A 23142-nucleotide genomic window follows, 5' to 3' on the forward strand; every position below is an offset into this window, starting at 1 on the left:
AGACCAAAATCAAAACTTCACATTATCTTCTAAAAAAATGTATAACCTTCCTTGTAGCACAGAATTTAAGATCATGCACAGGAACCACATACATGAAAAATATCATTAACTGAGCCTGCTATTCTGAGGGCATAGTCATATATTTCAGCAAAACTAGATGACACCAGCTAAATAAATGTGTAAACGTTATACACTATACACAGAGTAACTACCTTGTGCTTAATTCTAATATGAGCAGTTAAAAGTAAGCTTTCCAAATAAGTTGTAAGACTCAAAGAACTTTGTTACATCATGTACAGACGACACTCATGTGATTATTGACCATGGCTTCTAAATTGAAAGTCATATACATATTGTTATGAAAACTCCATTCATCTAAGAAAAAATATGCAATTAATATATCATATGTTGTTATCACTTAATAATATTCAAGAAAGTTAAGATGCTGTCAAACTACCAAGTAAATCTAAGCCAATAATCCTCAAGTGAAAGTTGAAAAAGACACCAATTAGACAAGAACAAAAAGCCTGATCTAAAATCCAGTAAAGAAGAAAAGCCTAAGAAAAACTAACTACCTCTGACATAACGTTTACATTTCATTTACCAGCACTGTTGAAAATGCCAATAGAAAATCACAAATCAATAGAAAATCAATTGACAATCACAATGCATTTAATTCATTTTTTGTTTTGAAAATGACACTTTATTTACAATTATTTGTTTCTACTTGAACATCCAGCAAATAGACATGTCCCACTGTTTAGATTTAAGATCGTGTTGCAATGTACTGGGCAGAATTGATGTCTTCTAGCAGACTAGTTTTTTTTTCTTTGCATTGTATATTACAGTGTTGTACAATGGTATGATTAGGCTTGTTCTCTTTACATTGTACATGTACAATGTCTTTCCAAAGATGAGTCTGAAATGGTGTGCTGTTTTTGTATTGTTACTTCATTGGTAACAACCTAACCTGGAAAGAGTCACACGGTAGCACCATTGGGTTACCATTACACTAAGAGGAACATCATATATCAGGAGAAAGATTATTTTGCCTTTAACATAATAAAAAACAAAATTCCTAATCAACATTTGAATATTGATTTCAGTTGATAAATTTACATTTAGTTACAACCAAGAGTTTCTTTGACTGCCACGGTGGACATAGGTCCAATATGGGTCCAAATGTAGCCTTTCTCTGGGCGAACAGGAATTATCGGAAATGGGGAGCTCCTCGATTTGAAATATTCTGATGGTGCATGGCAAACAAACTCAAGGTATTCCATTTTTCTGGGCAAATCCTCTTCGGGGCCTGCATAATTAAAACAGTCATGTTTAATCATCATAAATATCGCCAGCATATCTCTGAACATGAATACTATAACTTACCAACTATGTAAGTGCCTGGATCGAAGTGATCTCTTGGACTAGCCTGTGTAGGGATCAGCCACGTTAATGCAGCACTTTTCTCGCAGTACTGGTCCTGAACAAAGCCACGGATCTGTGCAAAATATGGTTTACCATCCTCTTCATCGGTTACCTTTATCACATCTCCTATTTGATAGTAAACACCCTGATGGAAATGAAAGACTTATTAACTTAGAGACCTGAAAAAAACATCTTGATTGCTTTTAAATCCCATTAAAAAAGTGTATAAAAACATTTATCTACCTTGTAGAAGATTGACTCTGATGTGATAATAGTAGACACAGACTCAGGGGCTTTGATAGGCTGAGGGGGGAAAAAGCATAATCGGTTTACATTCAGTTTGGCAGAAACTTGAAATGAATATTGAAACATTTGCTGTTGAGAAGCACTTACATTTTTGAGTTTAAAGATGTGCCGTCTTCCTTTTCCTTTTGATGAAACCTTCTTTTCAGACGCAGGTGCCTTGTACTTGGTGCTTCTTAATCGTGCTGAACGCCGGTGGATTTCCTGTTTAGACTGTTCAGAATACAGGAGATACACACATTTTTATAGACCTTTAAATTTCAAAACAATTATCTATTACTATTAAAAAAAATTATTTAGGGTGTTTTTAATAGATTTTATACATTTAAACAAAGTGATGACTGAGAAAAGAAAACAGTTATCAAGTTACCCAGACTCAGGTGGCCTTCAGAGATCAGTACAGTTAATTTGTGGTTTATTTTGTGATCTTCTATAAACTATCCCTTTTGTTTAAAGCAAGGATGTCCGATCACCGTAGAAATGTTGCTACGGTAAGAAACATGTCTATATCTGATGCAGAGGAGCTCATCCATGCATTCATGACCTCCAGACTGGACTATTGTAATGCATTACTAGGTGGCTGTCCTGAATCATTAATAAACAAGATACAGTTGGTCCAGAAAGGTTCTTACAAGGTTGAGAAAATATGACCATATAACCCCAATCTTATCATCCCCACATTGGCTACCTGTTAAGTTTCGAATCGATCACAAACTACTGCTACTTACTTACAAAACACTTAATGGTTAAGCTCCCATGTATCTATCCAGTCTTCTAACATGCTACAATCAATCATGCTCCTTGAGATCTCAAATCTCTGGACTTCTAGTAGTTCCTAGAATAGCAAAATCCACTAAAGGTGGTAGAACATTCTCACATTTAGCTCCTAAACTTGTGAATAGTCTTACTGACAGTGTTCCGGGCTCAGACACACTCACCCAGTATATTTTTAGCGAGAACACACATCACATATCATAACCTTGTACTCCAGTACATTTGATCACATGCAGATTTTCAACTTGTGCAACAGCAGCTACACTAATTCCTCTCCACTGCTTCTCTTTCTCTACCCATCCCGAGGTTGCTCCAGCTCCAGTCGTGTCCCACCTCGTGAAGATTGTGGACCTTTAAAGAAGTAGATGCCGAGCTCTAAAACATGAAACATCTCTGCCAGTTGGATTTCTGTTGAAAGATTTATGATCAAACTCTTGATGTCACCCAAATGAGGATGGGTTTCCCTTTTGAGTCTGGTTCCTCTCAAGGTTTCTTCCTCATAACATCTAAGGGAGTTTTTTCTTGCCACAGTCACTATTACTGCTCATCAGGGATAAATGCACACCATTCACCTTGACTGTTGATTTCTGTAAAGCTGCTTTGAGACAATGTCTGTTGTGAAAAGCGCTATACAAATAAACTTGACTTCACTTCACTTGATGTAGTGTTAGGACATTGGACCTCTTTGAGTGTTTATCTCTGGTATGTTGGATCTGAGGCTCGGGAATGTTGGATCTATGGTGAACTCAAATGTTATTTAATGAGTTGCGCAGTAGCAATTAAATGAGTGCCTGTACCTGTTTTCCCCCGCCGTTACTCTGCTGTGTGTTGGAGGAGATAGCCAGCCCTGGTGGTCCTGTGATGCTGCTTTTAGCTGTACAGTTGTTACACAGGATTTCTCCCTGGTTTCCCTTTTTCCACATCGACGACGAATTTGTCTTGCAGACTGCACAGCATGGCTTTAATCCCAGCGGCATCCTTTCATTCCACAAAAAGAAAGAAAAAGACTTCGACAATATTTAGATCTCTACTACAAAGTTTGCGTTACCGAAACTTACAGTAACCTGTAAATCTATTCATGTTTTTACTTCTTTTTTTAACAGAGCCATTCAAACCAAACTCTATCCTGTATTATCTACACAATGCAAACACAGTTCTTCCGGATTAAAACTTCCGGGTTATCCGGAAGAGACTCGCAAATAAAAGACACGAGTTTTAAAAAAATTGGCGAACAAAATGTGAAATATGTATAATTACTAAAATAATAAAAAAAATAATAATAATAATAATAATAATAATAATAATAATAATGATAATAACAACAATAATAATTACAACAGGACAAATATCTTAAAATCAGAAAGATTTATTATCAATATACTATATTGATAAAGCATTAGAGAAAAGAAAGTATGCATACGCAAGCTCCTGTCATTTCCTTTTCACGCTTAGCTTCTGGAGAGAATGTCTTTTTTCTAAGAGCACAACACTCATGATCTACAACAGGACTCAAGTCATGTCCTGGAAAGAATCCTGTTTACATTTGACTATTCTACTGTGGCATGTGAAGTTGGGGTTGGATCTGTTCTCTATGGCACATAATACTGCTCTGATGAATAGCATGAGCCTTTTCACTAAAATGTGGTAAATTCATGATTTAAGTGGTTCATGGTTGTCACAAATCTACTACATACATACCCACATATATATGAAACTGGGATAGTTTTTAGAGCGGTCAATGTGCAGCTTGTATAGCAGTATAGATTTACTGTCCTAAAATAACTCAGTATACATCCATTATTGTCAAATATGATGTCAATATGGAGTAGTGGAAGAGGATCCCAGCAACAATCTGTGAAGCTCTTGACAAGTCTATGCCCAGGACGATTAAGGCAGTCCTAGATAACAATGGTGATCACACAAAATATTGACACTTTGGACACAGATTTGACTTGTTCACTTAGGGTGTACTCACTTTTGTTGCCAGTTATTTTAAAAATAATGTCTGCATGTTGCGTTATTTTCAGAGGACAATACAGATATACTGCAATAAAATCTGTACATTGACTACTCCAAAATATATCCAAGTGCCAAGTTCTAGATATACTAAAATGTTTGCTAAATTTGGAATTTTTTTGTAAAAGCAAGCACATAAAAAAATAAATAAATAAAATAAAATTCAGGACTATTGTATTTCTGCAGTTTGAATTATTTATTTGACATACAAGTGTCTAGGGAAAAAAATTAAAGAACTAACTGTCCCTCAGCACATTCAATCAAAGACACAGATAACAGAACATAATTGTTTAAAATCACCACAAATGATAAAAACATCAACTAATGATACAACGTAGGAAAAAACATCCTTTGATAAAATCACTGTTTTACCCAGATTTTCAACAAGTTTCTGCTCAGCAAGCGCAACCTGGAATCACCACCTCCCAATTGACACAACATTCAAGCCTGGAGACCCACACACACACAACTGAGCCTAATTGATTAACTTACTAATAGTAGTTACTAAAAAAAAGGAGGGGTAGCAAAAGGCAGCATAGAAGCAAAAGCCAAAAAACACAGGACTTAGGAGAAAAAGGGCATACAATCAAGTAATACTGAGATAATGTGGTAAAAAGCATCAAGCTTAAAGTAAAGAATAGTGAGAAATAACATTCAAACACAATCCGTTATATTTCATTTAAACTGCTTTAAACGTTTCCAAGTACATAAGCAAATACGAGTTAGAGATGAACCAAGTTTGTAAACCATGTCCTTTTCCCCCCGATGTATTTAATTTATAGATCCTAGTAAATTTCCTTTTATTTTTTTAAGAAACAACTATATATGTTGCATTTGCTATTGTTAGCTGTGTAACCCTGACCTTTCACCTTTTAACCTGTTGTAATGTAATATTTATGCAAAACAATTCAATAAATGATCCCCATATCACCCTACCATAAAAAGCCACAATCAGAGATTAAATCATGTTAATGCTGCCACATTCATGCACCCATATGACACCTAAATCAACCATCAGCAGTTTGTTTGCTCTATAAATGCCCAATTGTGGCTTTTATTTAATTAACAGAACCAGTTGTCAAGAAAATGTGTAGTGATTAAAAAAAGACTTTTGGGTTGTGAAATGATGCCACCTGGAGTGATGCACACTATTAATACAGAGTAAAGCTCTCCTGAATTTATAGTTTTGGTTATAAAATCATGGAAATAGTATAACTATGCTAAATATTTATGTTCTTAACTCTTAGTAGATATGGCACAATTGTAAGCAGCCTTGCTAGTCAAATGAATTTCCTTATATACAACATGAAACATTAGGTTTGAAAAACCAGGCATGATTGAAAATTGACATGGTTCATTCATTTGGTTTATTTCAGCAGTTTCATTAGGTTTCATTTCAACTGTATCAAACCTAAAAGAAAATATTCAGAGTAAACCAGAGCACCAGGAGTTAGCATGGCGCTTCTCCTCTTTCCCTGCCATCATGGACTGAGAGCAGCATGCATTGCAATGTGGCATGAGTCACTCCAGACGGCAGCAGTTACAGTGTAGCAGAACAATGCTCTCATAGTAAAGCACGTGCAAGAGGGAAATGTAGATTAATAGGAGAGAGGGAGAGAGAAAGAGAGAGAGAGAGAGAGAGAGAGAGAGAGAGAGAGAGAGAGAGAGAGAGAGAGACTAAAAATGTGCAGAGAAATGGGTTAACATTTCAACGTTGATGGGAATGTATAATGAAAAACAGCGATTCTCCCAAATATGGTGGGGCACAACTGAGTAAATGTGTTGACCATGTATTTGTGTGCACTGAACATTACATTATGTACAATGACACACTGTTTCAAATTACTGTCCATCAATTGTATTTGAATTTACAAAGCAAGGCATGAGACGCCAATGCAAGAACGTCTTCACATTTTGTACAGAAAGATGTGTATGCCTCTGTTTGCATGTCTGAATGTATGTGTGTGTGTATGTGTGTGAGATAGGGGATGCTTATGGCTGTTTCCTGTGGGAGAATGGCAGGTCAGAGGTGAGAGGTCGTTTACTAAGGGTCACAGTAAGGTCAGATTCGGGGCAACTGCTTCTCAATGAATTCCTTCACGGCAGACATCTCCTGCACACACACACACACCCACATAGACAGAGCATTAACCAAAGTACAACTTCACCATATTACTACAAAACTTTGCAACCCTAAACGCACCTTATAGGTAAAAGATACATACTACAGGTTCAAAAGGTTCACACATTTGACTACCAATGTGACAATAAACAGCTTACCTATTTTTGAAAGTGGAAAAATGACAAGTGCATTATTATTTTTTTGTTTGTTTTTTCTTTTAAACCTCCTGAGTTACTATGTTTGGACATGAACTGTTTCCAATATACTATGGGATTTTATGAGTGGATTGTATATACTGTACTTCACTTTGCTTTCACAAATGACTACAAATTGCAACACTACTGTATAGTATATACAGAGAGCTGTTAGTCATTCAGTATATGTTTACATAAATGGATTAAATCGAATAATAAAATAAAAAAATAGCTTTTAACCATATATTTTAAGCCTGCTATTTTACAGTATATTGCACATCAACTGAGAAGACTCACCTGAGGGCAGGAGCTGTGCATGAGGCCTGGGAAGGTACGGAAGGTGACTTTCTGTGGGGACACAATGGTCTTAAGCTTCTCAGCGGTCATGGCCCCAAACTGTGCCGGAATCATTGGATCCATCTCACCATGACATTGCAGAATGGAGATGTCCTTGTTTGCGCTGCCACTTGCTGCCTAATGAAGAAACAAACTATAAACTCAACCACATGATTGCTCACAAGGGCCACATGAAGGTAACAAATAAACCACTAAGGAAGTTAGAATTAGAAGTTCTCTTTAAAACCCTGAATTAAAATGCAATGACCTGCTGAAATTGTTATAAAGATATAAAGAATTATATCTGAACAATAGATTAAACCACAGCTCTGCAGGCACTACATAAAAGAACGCACACGATCTTTGGAAGATCGAGAGTTTAAATCCTGAAAATACCACAGTCGAAGAAAGCAAAAAAAATTTTATGCTTTCTCTGTCCTTTCCATCACACTGACAGCTTTAATTTTCATGATCAGATTCAGGGTTTTATACAAGATAAAGTACACAAGGATAAAACACGCAAATTCAAAATCTGGACATAAAAGTTAAAATGAATACATATTAATAAAACTCATTACAAACACTTTTCCTCACACACACACACACACACACACCTGTGGAAAGGTCTTATGCAGTGGTAACCAACAGCTTAGAGCGACTACACCTGCTAGCTTCTGCTGACAGGTCAGAGCGGTGTACAGTGATAGAGCTCCACCCTGATGAAACACAAAAGAGCAAAATATATATTTTTTTTATGTATACATATTCCAAATAACCTAAGACTGGATGCCAATTCTCTCTCAAAATTCTCTCTCAAAAAAAAAAAAAAAAAACCTAACGTAAAATTCCTAGCAATGGCTATTATAAAAACTTTCTAGGTCAGACAGGAGTTTATCTCACCTGAGAGAATCCACCAAGTAGAATACGGTTAGGAGGTATACCATTTTTTGCCTCGTGGTCAATAATGGCCTTGACTTTAGAAAAGGGGAAAGTAGTCCTTGATCAGAAAATTGTATCATCAAATAATCTTTTTTTTATTTTATTTTTTTTTTACTTTTAATTTGCTACTTACTGTTTTCTGCTGCTCTTTTAATGCCAGCCTCATCTTCTGGAGCTTCTGGAGTTAGGCCCATCAGATCAAACCTTAAAAGGGGTGGAAATGGGGGTGGGAGGACCTGTTACTACAAACAAATCAGTACATGCTATTCTATACTACTCTGTATAAATATTGAAACCTGACTCCTATTAAGAATCAGGTTTTGTCTTACCATGATGGCATGGTCATTTTCATATTGAGTGTAACCGGGATTCTGGGCCTGTAGGAATAAACAAATGAATAAATTTGCAAATAATAGAAAATGGTTTTAATACTTCACCAAAGCACACTAATATATTAAAATGTTAAAGCTTAATTGTAGTCATTTAAAGTAGTATTTTCTTGATGTTATGTTACTAAAAGCCATCTATTTATTCTAAATGATCGATTTACTAGTTGTTATAATGTTAAACTGATCTGTTTAATAGTTCTTATAAATATTATGCAACTTTGACAAATAGAATATAAACAACAAATGTCATTCTCATTTATTTATACATCTTCCTGCTAACAGTAAGCATGTTATTTGGCAAACCCTAAGACAAAATGCTATGCAGATGTTTTAAACCTTACATACAATGGTGAAAAACATAATGACAGAATTTCAGTTTATCAAAGTTCAGTAATGCTAGACCATTTCAGATACCTACGCATGTGGGCAGATGTACTTTATGTAGGGCAGCCTAATGGATGTCATGGAATCAGCCCAGCCATGCCTATATTTAAAATAGAAGTGACAATATTATAATCACAGCTGTACATAAACACAGTTTAATGATTAAAATAAGTGTCATGAAATGATTGGGTTAAAAAGAAAGTATCAGTTTCAGTGTACAGCTTGCATAATGCTGATCATATTAATGATAAACTCTTTAGTCTTGTAGCCCTAGTGAGGCAAGTAACAAAAGAAGACCGCATGTTGGACTCATGATTTCCATAGTAAATGGACATCTTGCACATTTTTTTATTAAATTCTACAAGCAAGACAATATTAAAATAAGCATGCTGTACTGGTCAGGAATCATTCCAGGGTAAGTCTCTGATTTAAACAGAAAGGCAGTCTGGTAATAGGTTTACTGATCAAATTAAACTACCTTTTCAAGTGTCATTAACATTATATAAATGCAATATAAATCTGAGTCAGACATCAATGTAGGCCTTCATTCATGTTCAGATGCACAGAAATCAGAACTTACCCAGTATCACCCAGACCATGAAGGAAGATCACCTTTAGAGAAAAAAGAAAGAGTAAAATGTGTAAAAATGGAAGGAGTCTTAGGAGCTTCATGCCAGGTATCACGCCATTAGGTCAAATAATATAACTGTCATGTTGCATATCTAAAATACATATCCTTCCACCACTGAGCATTACTTTAAGAATGCACATTTTTCGCATACAAATGTACTTTAGCCAGTAAATGGAACAACCAACTAAACCCAACCAACCAAACAAAAAAAATCTACATAAACGAATAGTCCTTAAAATGTTTTAAGTGAAACTTGAATTAAACATTAAAAAATATATACATTAACAGACACTGTAATCCCATATCATTTAGGTCTATGCAAGAAAAACTATGGTTCTTTTAGTCTCTCACCGCAGCGGTCTCCTTCTCCGTCCCAGATACAGTCACAGCCTCGGCGAGCAGCGGCACAGACATGTTGTTGCCACACATACACTGGAAGGGGGCTTGTATTTGATCAGAAAATGGAGAGTGTTAAATTGCAGTCAGTGCAGCTCTGACAAGATGTACAGTGATGTACATAGAACATGGATATGTTTCCATTCCATTTACTCAGCAGATTAGAAATTAATTAACTAACCCTGTGATGGGACCTTGCTCCATATTCAGTGTTCATCATAACTATTTAAACAGTTGAGCGAATTACAACACATCCCAAAACACTAACAAGTTAAGCTAAAAGCAGTTCATGTGTAAACCTTGGACATGAACCATTAAGCTTTCTGACCAGTTACATGTACAGTTACACATGGGCAAGCAAGTCATCGGATGTAAATCCATTATGGAAATAAGCTGATTGTTTTGACTTCCTAAGCCAGGCACGCTTACTTCTTTTGTCTAATGACACTAGCAAAGTAAAGTAAATGTAAGTAAGGAATTGTTGATATTTACATTTGTGTCACTTTAAATATCCTTCTTGAGATACGAACCAGGGTACATTTTCTCAAATTGGGCTTAGTGCCAGTCTTTTCCAGGACATAAAAGCTACACAAAGGAGGCTATATGCTGCTTTAATGGTTTTTAATTTAGAGAGCAGCACAAACAGGTCTGTGAACCGCTGTGGTCACATCACCACCATCACAAGACTTCAGCTGACCTAAATTAGATTTAATAAAACAAGTGGCCTATTCTATCCTATTCAAATATGTTTACAAAATAAATAAATTGAAGGTCACATCAAGGAAGAGTAACGATGATGCGACACACTTAGATCGAATGATATTAAGATCAAATGTAATTGGGAAGTTTGCCTACACGTTTACTGGTAGTGTTACTTCATATAGCTGTATAAAACTTAGCAGAAAAGTCTTATCTATACAGCTTCATTCAGGTGGCCTTTTCCAGACATTTTCACTTTTGTTTTCTCACTACCTGCATGAATCTGAGATGTGTTATTTAAGAAAATCAGGAATTGTGCCAAGATTTAAAACCGTAATACTCAAATTGCTCAACACGGATGAGCAATTATCGATCAGCCCCAAATAGCACACTGTACAATTTTTATAGGATAATTATTCTTATACCAGATAGACTTTTAGGCCACAGATGCAGTCACTACACAATGCACCAGATACACCAATATGGCTCCTGATCTCCAATGTGACATTCTTAGATAATGAATTAATCAGTGAGTAGAAAGCGGCCGTGTGTGGCGTCTCGAGCCTTCGTTCATTTGCTATTCAAACTAAGAGGAAGAAGGGTGGACATGGAAACAAACAAGGCTAGAGAGGAGTAATCAAGCCGGCTCATTTTAACCTGATATATCTCTACGGCTTAATGCTTCATGGGACTAGGAATGTTCCCGCAAATAAATCAGGCTTAATCCTGCTTAATCAGGCAGCTCCATATTCTCCCATTGAGCACATACAGCTTTATACATGCAGCTAGCAGGCTGTATTGTCTAGCTAATACCGCTCCCTCTGTACTACACTGCATTAGCAAAGCACAGGAGCCGAGCTGTCGCCTCTTCCTTAACACCCCGCTGCGTCATCAACGTGTTTATCAAAACGACGACGACATTTTCTTGTTTTACAAGTAACCAAATGAGTTTAAACTAAACTAAAATACAACCCGAAGGCCCGGCAGCTGTAAATGCACACACTCACCCCTTGCTATCCCAGGTCACAACGGAACTTCCGCTGCTCGTGCCGGAGATGGGCGGGGAATAGCCACAGTGACGTCATCTCTAGCGCACAAAGCTTCCCAATCTTATCAAAAACATTCTAACAATTCCTCTTTTAACAACAATTTTAAGAAATACAAAAAAGTTTAAATGTAAACTAATGAAAGATGTTTTAGACGTTTTTCATAATCTAGTTCCTCAAATGTTATTGACCTAGAAAAGTTAATTTTTTTCCCCAAGCATTTTCTTGTCAGGTTTTTAATCATTTATTAATCTTCAGTGGGGAATGCAACCTGAACTAAAGACATATGTCCATGACAGGGCAGCATGCATACTCATTCACATCTTACTAACTGTTCACTAATAACTTCTTCACCTACTAGCAAGGTTTTTGAGAGTGAAGAGAAAACCTATATCCACACAGGGAAAATATAGACATACAGCCCATACTCAAGGTCACTCCAGGGGTCCTAGAGCTGTGAAGCAACATTGCTGCACCTAGTTTCTTTTGTCTGTAAAATCTTCTAGATATTATTCTGAATTAAAACCATACCATATAGATAAATGATTCATGACCTCCATCATTTATTTTCATTTATTTCATATCAATTGTTTTAAGGATGGTTTAAATACCACTTGGATTCATTCAGTAAAGACATGTTTCATCTTTGAATATTTATTGGCACACAAAAATGTTTTAACTGAACAAACCTCCGTGAGTAATCAGCATTCCTTTTGAATTATAACCAACATGTTTGTACTCATAATGTAGATTTATGATCTTAATATCTCATTATCACCCACTATTTGCTCTCTCAAAACGGACAATCCAAGCTTTCATCAATCATCAAGAAATGAAATATGTCTGCGGAGTAATTGCTTCCAATTTATGATCTGCTGGATTTGCTGCTGCCTCATAGTTACAGATAGTCACCTCGTGTCTGTGAGCCTGCAAAAGAAAACAAAATCATTAATTTGTTTCCATGTAAGTTTAAATATATAGGATACAGTGCAGGACAAATGCTTATTTTGTCTCCATTATTAGCTCATGCCTTATTTCCTTATTTTAAAGACCTGATCTATTTCAGAGAAAAATATTTTATAAAATACAAGAGCACACAACTTTATATAATATTTGACTGGAATATTTTTGGATGTCAGCAACAAAAGCTAGCACTAACTCGAACACTGATTCCTAGACTCCATTGAATACCTCAGTATATTCTCCCCGTAGACCAATGTAGTAGACACGAGTAGCATCAGCTCCAAAGTTTCGAGAAATATGAATAGACAAGTGGTTGACATTTGAAAAACGTGCAATCCTGTAAAAAAAAAAATTTTTTTAAAATGAAAGAAAGAAAAGAAAAAAAAAAGACTTAAAATGGACTACCACAAGGTATAAAATTTTTTTTGTCTGTGCATCTTTACAATTGTGTGCGTGTATACATCCTCAGAAACATACTTAGTTGGATACTCAAGTTCAGCCAGTGGATCTTTGTTAAGACGAAATGCTTGCTCTGGCTCTCTTCTTACATCATCAAATGACATTTGTGGTATGTTCTTGAATCTGTACAAACATCATAAAATCCACATCAACAATATAGAAATCATTTGCCAGATAAAAAGTTTAAAAATACTTAATTTACAGCCTTATTTCAGCTGGGTGAGACTCGTCATCCTCTCCAGAAAGGATAATCCCTTTCAGCTTGACAGTTCCAGTAAAACTATCAAAACAATAAAGAAGACCGCAAATCAACACAAGTAAAAGGAGGGGATGGTACAAATTAGACAGAAAACTAAATTAGTGTAGCACTTATTAAAGCAAAAGCAGAATCACTCTCTCACGGGATATTGAACAGGAGTTCCTCGTCCATGTCGCTCTCTACAAACTAGAAATAACACAAATAATAATAATAGATTAATCAACTTAAATATTACACCAACTACATTTAAAGCAAATATGCTCAAGCACTTAAAAATTAGACCACAGTGATTTTTCTTTATACAAGTCAGCAAAAATAATGCTGAATAACTGTTAAGAAAAGGTATTATACTTTAGTCATAGGCTACATCCAAACTTACAGGCTATATAAACTAGAATACAACAATAGTAAATGTTGCCATATTCAACATATTTTTAATACTTTTAGCTTAGCAGGCATACTTAAAGTGAGATGCAGCAGATATAATTACAATTATGGCCATGGCAGTAATTGTTTAGGATTTGCATAAATGTACTTTTATTTAGCTTATTTTGAATATAAGAATGAATAAGAAATAGCAAAACTCAATAGAAACATGTTTATTTGTGAACACGTATATACTCATATGCACATTATTCTGACATGGTATATTTTGTTCTTTTGACATAAAAAAATAATAATTTTGGTTTGTATTAAAGTCTGCTTAAAACAGCAGGAGTCAATTGACATTTACTTTTGAAACAGGAAATCAGGGTGACTGACTGATCTACATCTTGCCAAATTCAAACAAATTTAACACTATTATTAAAAACTACAATAAAAAGCTACATATAAAGCACAGCAAAACAATAACCATCTTTTTTTTTAATTTAACTCACGAGGATGTCTCATTTATCTACATAACATAATTTGACTTTGCCAAGGACATGTTTGCTGCTCTTGATTAGTTTGAGCTAGCTAGACATTCAGTAATTAAACCACACCAAGCTGGAAAAACACTGCTCTGAATAATGCCAGTCTCTCAACAGTGGTAAGTGTAATGGTTGGAAAGGGGATTGCTGTGCAAGAAGATGCAGAGCCAAAAATGCAAACCATGATGGTGGAATGTGTCAAGGGAGCATTTAATTGAACAAACACAAAAGTAGAACCACAGTATCATCATCACCAACACCACCACCATTTCCCTTAAGGTATTGAACTAAACCATTAAAATGAAAATATCACCTAAACTATTTCTGTATTTGTTTTCTAGATATGGGATAAAACTGTGGGACATATACAAGCTCTGAAACAATTTCATTTCAGGGGCTATAAATATGCACCCGTATTTAACTGAAAAGGCCTAATTTGCATTTTGTGATGCACATCTTTGAAAAAGTATACTTCCGGAAATAAAATAAGTCAATCGGATAAGCCTGACTGTGATATTTATGGTTTAAATGGAAAATCACTGAGGTCTTGCCTTAAATGCATTTCCTACATTAGAGAGCTTTATAATACTCTGGTCCTCCGGGGCTGGGTTGAGATGACACAGCTCTGGAGCCAGTTTTGGCAGTTTCTTGCTCTAACTGATCGGATCCAACAACTTTTTACTTAATCAGGTGGTTCATGGGGTGGGTCATGGTGTTCACTTAGTCACGTACCTTTAGTCTATCTGTGCGCTGATCCCAGGGTTTAAACACCAGCTTCCCGTCTCCATCCCGGCTCTCGTTGAGACACTGTAGCTTGTCTATATCGATGCACCGGTACAGTCCATACTCCACACCGCGTTCAGCAGGTTCATGATCATCTTCACAACACCCGTGACCATGACCATGTCCGTGCCCGTGCCCGTGTCCAGACATAGCATATGGTCTGTCAAATCAGTACAAAAAGTACTTTCACACTCCGAAGTAAGAATTCAGACACTTGTGAAACAGTACATGTAACTGTACTGCGACACCTTTGAACACAATAATGCGCAAAAACTCGCCCAAAATAACAAGAATCTCCTGCTTCCCCCATTGGACATTAAGAAAGCCCGTGTGACCAATCGCGAGCAACGTTTTTAATAGTCGCTTAAATCTGACGTGCACTGACGTCACAATATGCGCCACCTCGCTGGCTTTGACGCTTATTAAAGCGTGTCAGAAATGAAACGCAAATAGACAAGTTTGTGTAAATCAGTGATCCTTATAAACAATGGATTACATAATATTCGGAATATAATGCAGTACATTTTAAGAGTAAAGTGAATAATAACATTGATGAAGGCAAATAAACATAGTATGTCCTGCTGAAACCATGACAAGAAAACAAAATAAGGGGGAAAACACATTTTATTAAAAATGTCCATATAACATTTATTAAAATGCATTAAAATTATCATTTTTGATCGTCCTCAAATTCCATCTGCCCAAGTTTAGGGAAAGCAGAGCCATGGATTTCAAATAAATAGTCAAGTGGATGTGTCGGGTCATTATCATCGAACTAATCCCTCTTTCCCGATATGTTCTTAACATGAATTAACTCAAACTGAAACAACAAACACAATCACACTGTTGTGGAAATTCCTCCCTCATTCAAAGCGTAATGCAGCTAGTTTTGTTTACAACAGTAATTAAATATCCAAAATAAAAACAGATAAAATCCAATGTCCCATTGTAGTGTACTGTACTGCACAGTATGTAATTCATCTGAAAGAGAGAAACATGACCACATCCTATGGCAAAAAGTCTTTGTGTTTGTTTCTTTGTTTTCCAGTGATCTGCATATCCACAACTAAAATTAAAAAATGAAAAAAGAAGCGAGGGCATTGCAGCTTTAAACATTATTTTAACATGAGAATGGACTCTATACTCATGATAGAAAAGCTTCATCTCCTTTTCCTTCACCGCCGAGAAAACCTGTTTTTAAAGGCTCTGATAGTTTTAGCCATCATAGGGGCAATTTCTGTGGGGATGAAAGAGAAATAGGAAAATTAGAGAGACTCCACTCACAGTAAGAAGTCTTTATAAACAATAGTTGAAATAATGAAAGCACCACTACTATCATCATCACCGGATAATTTTTTATTTTTTTCGTTATTTACTTACTTTTGACCTGTGGTTTTTCTCTAGAACTATGGCCAGCACTGCTGCTTGGAGCAGGAGAATAAGATGGCTCAGGAGGACTGCTGTAGGAAGACTGGCCACCATCACTCGGCTGACTGTAGGAGCTGTGTGGTCTGATTCTGAAATAAATATAGACTGTAATGACATACTAGTAAATCTAATTTAGTATAGAGTCCTTCGTAACACATCTACATTAGTGTACACTAATCTGAAATCAATTAAACAAAAATCTATAATAGTAAAGCCATAATGTAGAAAGGTAAGCTTCAAGCGGTAATTGTTGAATTGTTATACTTGGGCTGGGATATTACTGTTATAAATCACAATATTGTAAACTAGTATTAGCAGGACCAATAAAGTTGGCACCTAAGCACGATATGTACATTTAGTAAGTGCATCTGCTTTCCTCAGTATGGAATCTGACGTAAAGTTTACTCACTTGACTGGGATGGGAGCTGCAGCACTAACGCTGGTGCTGGTAGAGCCATTCTTTGTGCCAAACTTTTCCTGTCTTTTCCGAACATCACGAGGTGGCTTAGCAAGAGAGTTCACGTAAGCCATCTTTACTTGGCGACCTGTCAAGGGGTACAGGTAATTTAACACCAGCTGTCAATTAATTTATCCTTGATAACTCAACATTAACTTTTTTAGGAACACCCGCACATTTAAGCAGCTGTCTAATTTCCATGTGGCATCAGCACAATGCAAATAAATAATGAAGCTACAGATTAGTAAATGTTCACATCAAATATCAGGATGAGAAAAAAGCATGCTCTTAATGAGTTTGATGATGGCCAAAGACCAAAAAAAAACCCACAACACTTTTTACAACCACGGTGAGCAAAAAAAAGCAGCATTGCATGAACAACACATCAAACCTTGAGGTGGATAAGCTAAAAGAGCAGAAGACCATATTAGGTTCCACACCGGTCAGCCAAAAACAGGAATCTAAGGCTACCATGAACACAGGCTCACTGAAATTGGACAGGTGAGGATTAGGAAAAAAAATTAAAGAAAAACATCACCTTGTCCAGTCCTAGGCTTCAACTGTGTAGTCTGACTGAGTGAGTGCCATAACAGCCTCAAACTCCTGTTCTTGTCTAACAGGATTAGAACCTGATGTGGTCACTGCTTTTTCAACAACAAGGTGTTTTGGCCTGCTCACAGGCTTTTTTTTTAACCAGTCTTTGTAATCTCTAGATTCTACTAGGTACTATTGTATGTAAAAATCCCATGACATAAGCAATTGCTGAAATACTCAAGCTAGCTCATCTGGTACAAACAAACATGCCATAGTTACAGGCCAAATAACTAGCTTCCCCATTTTCTTTAGTAAATCACAAACAGGAAGGAAGTATGAATACCTTTAGGTTTATTGGCATGGGCAGAGCTAATGTTCTGTGTAAGCTTGCGTAGGCGCTCTTCCCGTTCTTCATGCAGGCGCAAATACAACTCTCTCCAAGACTCATACTCCTGAGGAGACTCACACTTAAAGTCCCGCTGGCAGTGCCGCATCCACAGCTCATCTGATTCCTCTATAAAAGACTAAATGAAGTGTAGATAACGTTACACCACACTGTTAACACCATCTCCAAAAGATTTAAAAAAAACATCACGCAATTTTGGTTGTTTATGAATGCAAGTATGAACATGCTTTTGAATATATGCATACCTGGTTACACTGTTCAATGCGGTACAACTGTTCTGGAGTACATCTTTCTAAAACTGGCTCCAAAATCTCATAAGGCACACCACCAACTTCATCAATTGCTAAGGAAATAGTAAAGACAGATTTTCTTAACCAGTGGCTGTTAGGAAGCATGGAATATTGTGCAGAACACAGTTTGGTTGAAAGACTATTCTTAACCCAGCATTGTGGTGTTTAAAACCTTAAACCAAGAAGTGTGCATAAGGAGTAAAAAGAAGTTTCAGGCGACAGACATTTTAGTTTAATAGAAAACACACTTTAATTCCTAAATTTAGATCAGATTTCAGGCCACAGAAACAACTTGGTGCAAGTTCATCTGCAAAAACCTGACATGAAGGTAAAATAAACAGTTCCCAAATTACTTGCATTACATTCCTTTTATTTATATAAACATTTGACGTGCTAAAAAATAGTCTCCAATGGGCACCAGCAGAAGTAACTATTCAAGATTAAAGAACAAAACAAAAGCATATCAGAGTCAAACATAGATATACCTAAGTTTACTATAATTTAATGTGACACCTCTTAATATAGTAGCTGTTGACCCTGCCTCCTCCTTGCTGTGAAATTATCAACATTCTAACTCACAATAAGGCAAACACTTTAATGTTGTGCCCCTGCTTCGATGGAGACGAAGACATTAAGCATGTGTGTAAATAACTATGGATAAGGGCATCTGCCAGTATTGTACCTGTAAATGATTATTTATTATCAAATTCAAATTATGTGGTGTAATAATGAAAAACTACTACTGATTAAACTGCACATACATTCATTCAATCATTTAAAACTAACCTTAACAGCAATTTTATCACTGGGTTTTAAAAACTGATATAATCTTCAAAAACTCAGGCTATAATTTATACACACAGACTGCTGAGTTTGAAGTGGCGTTATCTCATTATTACATGTTTACTGCAGTGAAGCAGCAAACTGCAAACCAGCCACCAGGTGCAGTTTATTTGAATGCAGTTTTTCCAAATTGTATTTCAATTTCAATTAAAAAAGTGTAGAATAGATAACCTTCCCGAATAGATAACTTATTCGGGGGTAAAAAAAAAAAAAAAAAAGAAATTGTACTGCAAACTGAACATTTTCTCTTTCATGGGTGTACAAATTGTGCCCATTCAAGTTTTTTTTTTTTTTTATTGGATACACTTTGGAAGGCCAATTATTATAACACAGTAGAATCTGAGCAAAGGCCTTGGAAATGAGTCTTGGTAAGGACAGTGCACTGAAGCAATTTTTTCTTCCTTGTAGAAAGAACAAAGTCATCTGTATACAACCCAAATCTTACAGTTAATTTCTAACCATGGGCCTAAAAGTTCAGTCACTCATGATTTACTACACATATACTGTGTGTTTTGAATTATGTTACTCACAGTCAATATTGTTCTGCAGAACTCTAATGCACTGGTCATATAGAGTCATCATCTTGGGCAAACACGAGGACTTTGAGCCAGAGTACACCACCATTTTGGAATTGAAACGTCGCCCAGTAAAGCCAGTATCCTCTTCATCATATGGTATGGGAACTTGAGAAAAAGTATGAAAAATTATGACAACTGACAAGAAAATTACAATATTTTTTAATTCTGTACATGTGTGAGATTAAAGTTTTTGCAAAATAAATATAATGAAAGGCCCTAACCTTTGCGTCTCTGTGGGGAGAGTGGTGTGACGTCTATTGAGGGCAGCGGTCTATAGTTGGGTTGAATCGCTGGCAGTGGAATGTCAGGTAAAATGGGCACAACATCAACTATCTGAGGAAGAACCTGAGATTTGAAGAAAATAAAGAAAGTTAATGTTCTTTAGATAAAGTCATGATCGATAGAGTTTTAACTATTACTAATGCAAGCTGATAACAACTGCCCTAATGAGCTCACCTTTCTGCGTTTCTCTGGCACTATGGGTGTGGATACTGATGCGGTAGATGACTCGGGCCGTTTAAAGCTAGTCCCATTAGATTTATTGGACTTTGAGGATACTGAAGAAGCATGGGTAACAGGCTGAGCTGGTCGAGAGTTTTTCTTCTTTTTCTTAGTGTGAGTAGGTTCATCATAAGTCAGAAAAGATTCAAAAGACATGGTAGGTGCTTCAAAGGAATTCTCTTCATGATCATCTTGCACTGTCTCTGGCTTCTCTCTTTTTTCCCTGCCTGGATACAGGCACAGAGTCAGGAATATATTCTAATCACTAGAAATCTCACATTATCAGATCACTTAATATATATTACATAACAACTATGACATATGTGATAGAAAACACGTCAGTCTGATGTCAGATTAACACCCAAACAAAACTCCAAACACTTACCATCACTGACTTTTTTCTTTTCTTTCTTACTTTCCTGTGTGGAGGATTGATGACTGCGTTTTGATGATGGGTGTGTCACTGTTCCTTTCTGTTCCTTATTATATTGTCGGTTCTGTGCCTCACTCTGAACCTGAGCTGGGCGATTCGGTCTCTCCTGCTCCCTGGAGGAATGAGAGCCATGTGCTCTGGCTTGCTCCCTGTGTGGCTTGCTGTGTCCTATTTGTTTTTGTGGGGGACTAGGTACTGGCTCGTCTACCGGACTCTCATATTCCTCTGATTGATAACCCCCTGAATTTCTATGACCATACTGTTGACTGTAGTGCTGTGGGGGGGAGGGGGAGTATTCTTGTCGATATTCTTCTTCCTCTTCATCCCCTGCGGGTGGCAGTTGCTCTGGTGAAGGTTCTCTAGTACGTTTGTAACCTCTGGACTTGTCTGGCCTTGAGTGGGAGCGTGCTTCTTTAGTGTTACTTGGTCTGCAGGTAGAAAATTATACCACATGCATACTGATGTTGCAACATTTGTACACTGAAATGTACAGTCTCACCATTGCTATAGTGTGTTTCTGGAAAGTTTATGCAATTCAGTATTAAGACTCCATTAGGATCTGCTGCATATTTTTCAATGCTGTAATAATAATAATATAATAGTATAAATAATGCCATGTAGCTGTACAAGTCAAATTTCTTGGTTTTAGTTATATGACTTGGTCTTCACTCTATAATTTGAATTGTATGTCAGTGCTCACCTATCTGCGGACTGTGGTACGAGCTTCTTCCACTTGGCCACAAGATCCTTTGCATTCTCACCAACAAGGTTATGTTTGCGTAGAGAATTTACAGTCTTTCCAACGCCCGTTTCCTGCAGGTGAGAAGAACAGAAATTAAGCCGCTTTCACACCACCTTTTATTCAGGAATTCAACAGTATCAAATTAGTAGAAAATCAGCAGTGGAGACAAACCTTGGCAGAACATCCAGGATTTAGTACAAAGTAAATTGTATGTGGACTCAGGTGTGGAGAAGCAATATATTATTGGCAAAGTCATGCTGACATTTTAGAGATGGACAATTAAAAATATTTGCACAAGCAACAATTGAAGCAAAGTCTACAGCCATTTTTGCATGACTGAAAGAAGCTGGCGGGTGATGGGTTCGGGTGATACCAGGAGAGGTGGGGGTGGTGGGATACTACTCTAGCATTTTGGTTGCTAGCTAACAGATATAAAAACACTATCAGCCAAGGGGAATGTTTTGATTAAGCATTTCATGTTGTTGTTTAATGGTGTTCTTCTATTACACTTTATATAACAACTTTACCGACATAACAACAACCAACTTTCAAAGTATGTTTGTTGACATCAAATTGTGAAGCACACCGCAATGTTTTTATCAAACATATCCAAGAAGCAGACACGAATTTGTAAATTTGGTTTGATTTGTAACAAAATAACCAAATGTTTCAAGGTTTTTGCCAACCTGGCTCATCAAAAACATGGATAAGAACATGGATAGGTGTCTTAATCTTACCACCAAAATGTCCACTGTCATAGGCAGCTCTCCCAATCTCTTAAGTGTCTTCAACAGCTGGACACAAGAAAAAATACATCAAAGATTAATTATTTGTGTTAAACAAATATATAAAAAGAGAAGGGTACTTGCTCAGCAAACAAGTTGGGAAAGAAAAGCCAGTGCATTTTTGCAGCAAAGTATCACCCATTACTTTTGATTAATTGCACATAAATCATTGCTATGAGAAGATTAAGAAGCATGTTTCATGAGATGTCGTCGTGGCCTGGAAGGACAGGATTGTAGTTCACCAACTTAACAAAAACAAGATTTTTTTTTTTACCACACAAGTTGGCATCATCATGAGCTGTGAAAGCAACCTCTTACAAATCTCTGGAGAAGGTTTGGAGACTTTGAGCTCCGACATGTACAACTTTAGTGTCCGTTTTTTTTTCCTGCCTTCGTCAGCGGATACAATGTCGTTAGCTTGCCGAATCAGATCACTCACGGCCTGGCTCTTACAGTAAGGTTTTTAATCTATAAAAAAAAACCCACTCCATTTTGTACACCTCCAATCCAATGTTCAGAAAAAGTACGAAAAGACCAGGGCAAGGGTTTTTTTATCATTTGTTCAAAAATGACAGGACATAAATGCTGGGAAAACTCAGTGTCTAGCACTTCTCTATTTAAAGAGCATTGGAAGTGTCGCACTAAACATAAGCGATATCGCTCCATCTGACTATATTGTGATTCCGGAAGTGCTCTTTCCTTTACTGTGCATATTAATCAAATGATAGCTTGTTTTATTTGCGTGTATTTTGTATGGTCATTTGTTACCTTCCTGGGCTCCTGATTCTCTGAAAGCCGTGACTGCAACTTCTCCACTGCTTCTAATAGCTCCTCCGCCATGTTTACAGCTGGTATATAGTGAGCGGAAACCACTTCATCACACACACAGCGCCTGCCCAGTCTGATCCAACGAGATCCCGGAAATACATCACTCTGAGCTCAAGCAACGTCTCTATGACGTCAGCAATAACGTCATAAAACCAAGGTTACGTGGCGCAGCTAGGAGTTAATTTCAGGGAGAAAAAAATTTGAAAATACTTGATTTCTACCCAATCAGCATGATAATTGTGACACGTTTTGGGCTGACTCTAGAAAGAAGCAGTAATCACAAAAAAA

General features: G+C 36.7%; 4 protein-coding genes across 4 annotated transcripts; all 4 read right to left on the reverse strand.

Moving 5' to 3' along the window:
• Positions 1 to 671: 671 nt before the first annotated feature.
• Positions 672 to 3673, reverse strand: gatad1 (GATA zinc finger domain containing 1). Its single transcript, XM_046834427.1, has 5 exons — positions 3300 to 3673; positions 1819 to 1941; positions 1669 to 1728; positions 1387 to 1570; positions 672 to 1309 (listed from the first exon to the last, which is right to left on the reverse strand). Exons 1-5 carry the CDS (start codon positions 3477 to 3479, stop codon positions 1122 to 1124), a joined length of 735 nt encoding a protein of 244 aa, XP_046690383.1. The 5' UTR covers positions 3480 to 3673; the 3' UTR covers positions 672 to 1121.
• Positions 3674 to 5862: 2189 nt separating this feature from the next.
• lypla2 (lysophospholipase 2) lies at positions 5863 to 11705 on the reverse strand. The gene is made up of 10 exons (XM_046834428.1): positions 11616 to 11705; positions 9865 to 9956; positions 9463 to 9494; positions 8917 to 8982; positions 8439 to 8486; positions 8243 to 8313; positions 8071 to 8144; positions 7785 to 7886; positions 7132 to 7308; positions 5863 to 6631 (listed from the first exon to the last, which is right to left on the reverse strand). Exons 2-10 carry the CDS (start codon positions 9940 to 9942, stop codon positions 6581 to 6583), a joined length of 699 nt encoding a protein of 232 aa, XP_046690384.1. The 5' UTR covers positions 9943 to 9956; positions 11616 to 11705; the 3' UTR covers positions 5863 to 6580.
• Positions 11706 to 12200: 495 nt separating this feature from the next.
• pithd1 (PITH (C-terminal proteasome-interacting domain of thioredoxin-like) domain containing 1) lies at positions 12201 to 15372 on the reverse strand. The gene is made up of 6 exons (XM_046834430.1): positions 14979 to 15372; positions 13478 to 13521; positions 13279 to 13356; positions 13095 to 13199; positions 12846 to 12954; positions 12201 to 12581 (listed from the first exon to the last, which is right to left on the reverse strand). The coding sequence occupies exons 1-6, from the start codon at positions 15177 to 15179 to the stop codon at positions 12480 to 12482; spliced, it is 639 nt and encodes a 212-aa protein (XP_046690386.1). The 5' UTR covers positions 15180 to 15372; the 3' UTR covers positions 12201 to 12479.
• Positions 15373 to 15635: 263 nt separating this feature from the next.
• Positions 15636 to 22949, reverse strand: eloa (elongin A). The gene is made up of 12 exons (XM_046834426.1): positions 22795 to 22949; positions 21979 to 22035; positions 21200 to 21312; positions 20452 to 20927; positions 20022 to 20293; positions 19787 to 19910; positions 19518 to 19670; positions 18100 to 18197; positions 17792 to 17972; positions 16867 to 17002; positions 16410 to 16546; positions 15636 to 16266 (listed from the first exon to the last, which is right to left on the reverse strand). Exons 1-12 carry the CDS (start codon positions 22864 to 22866, stop codon positions 16205 to 16207), a joined length of 1881 nt encoding a protein of 626 aa, XP_046690382.1. The 5' UTR covers positions 22867 to 22949; the 3' UTR covers positions 15636 to 16204.
• Between the last annotated feature and the right edge of the window lie 193 nt (positions 22950 to 23142).

This window comes from Silurus meridionalis, chromosome 22, assembly GCF_014805685.1.
Source record: "Silurus meridionalis isolate SWU-2019-XX chromosome 22, ASM1480568v1, whole genome shotgun sequence".
In the NCBI taxonomy this organism is placed as follows: domain Eukaryota; kingdom Metazoa; phylum Chordata; class Actinopteri; order Siluriformes; family Siluridae; genus Silurus; species Silurus meridionalis.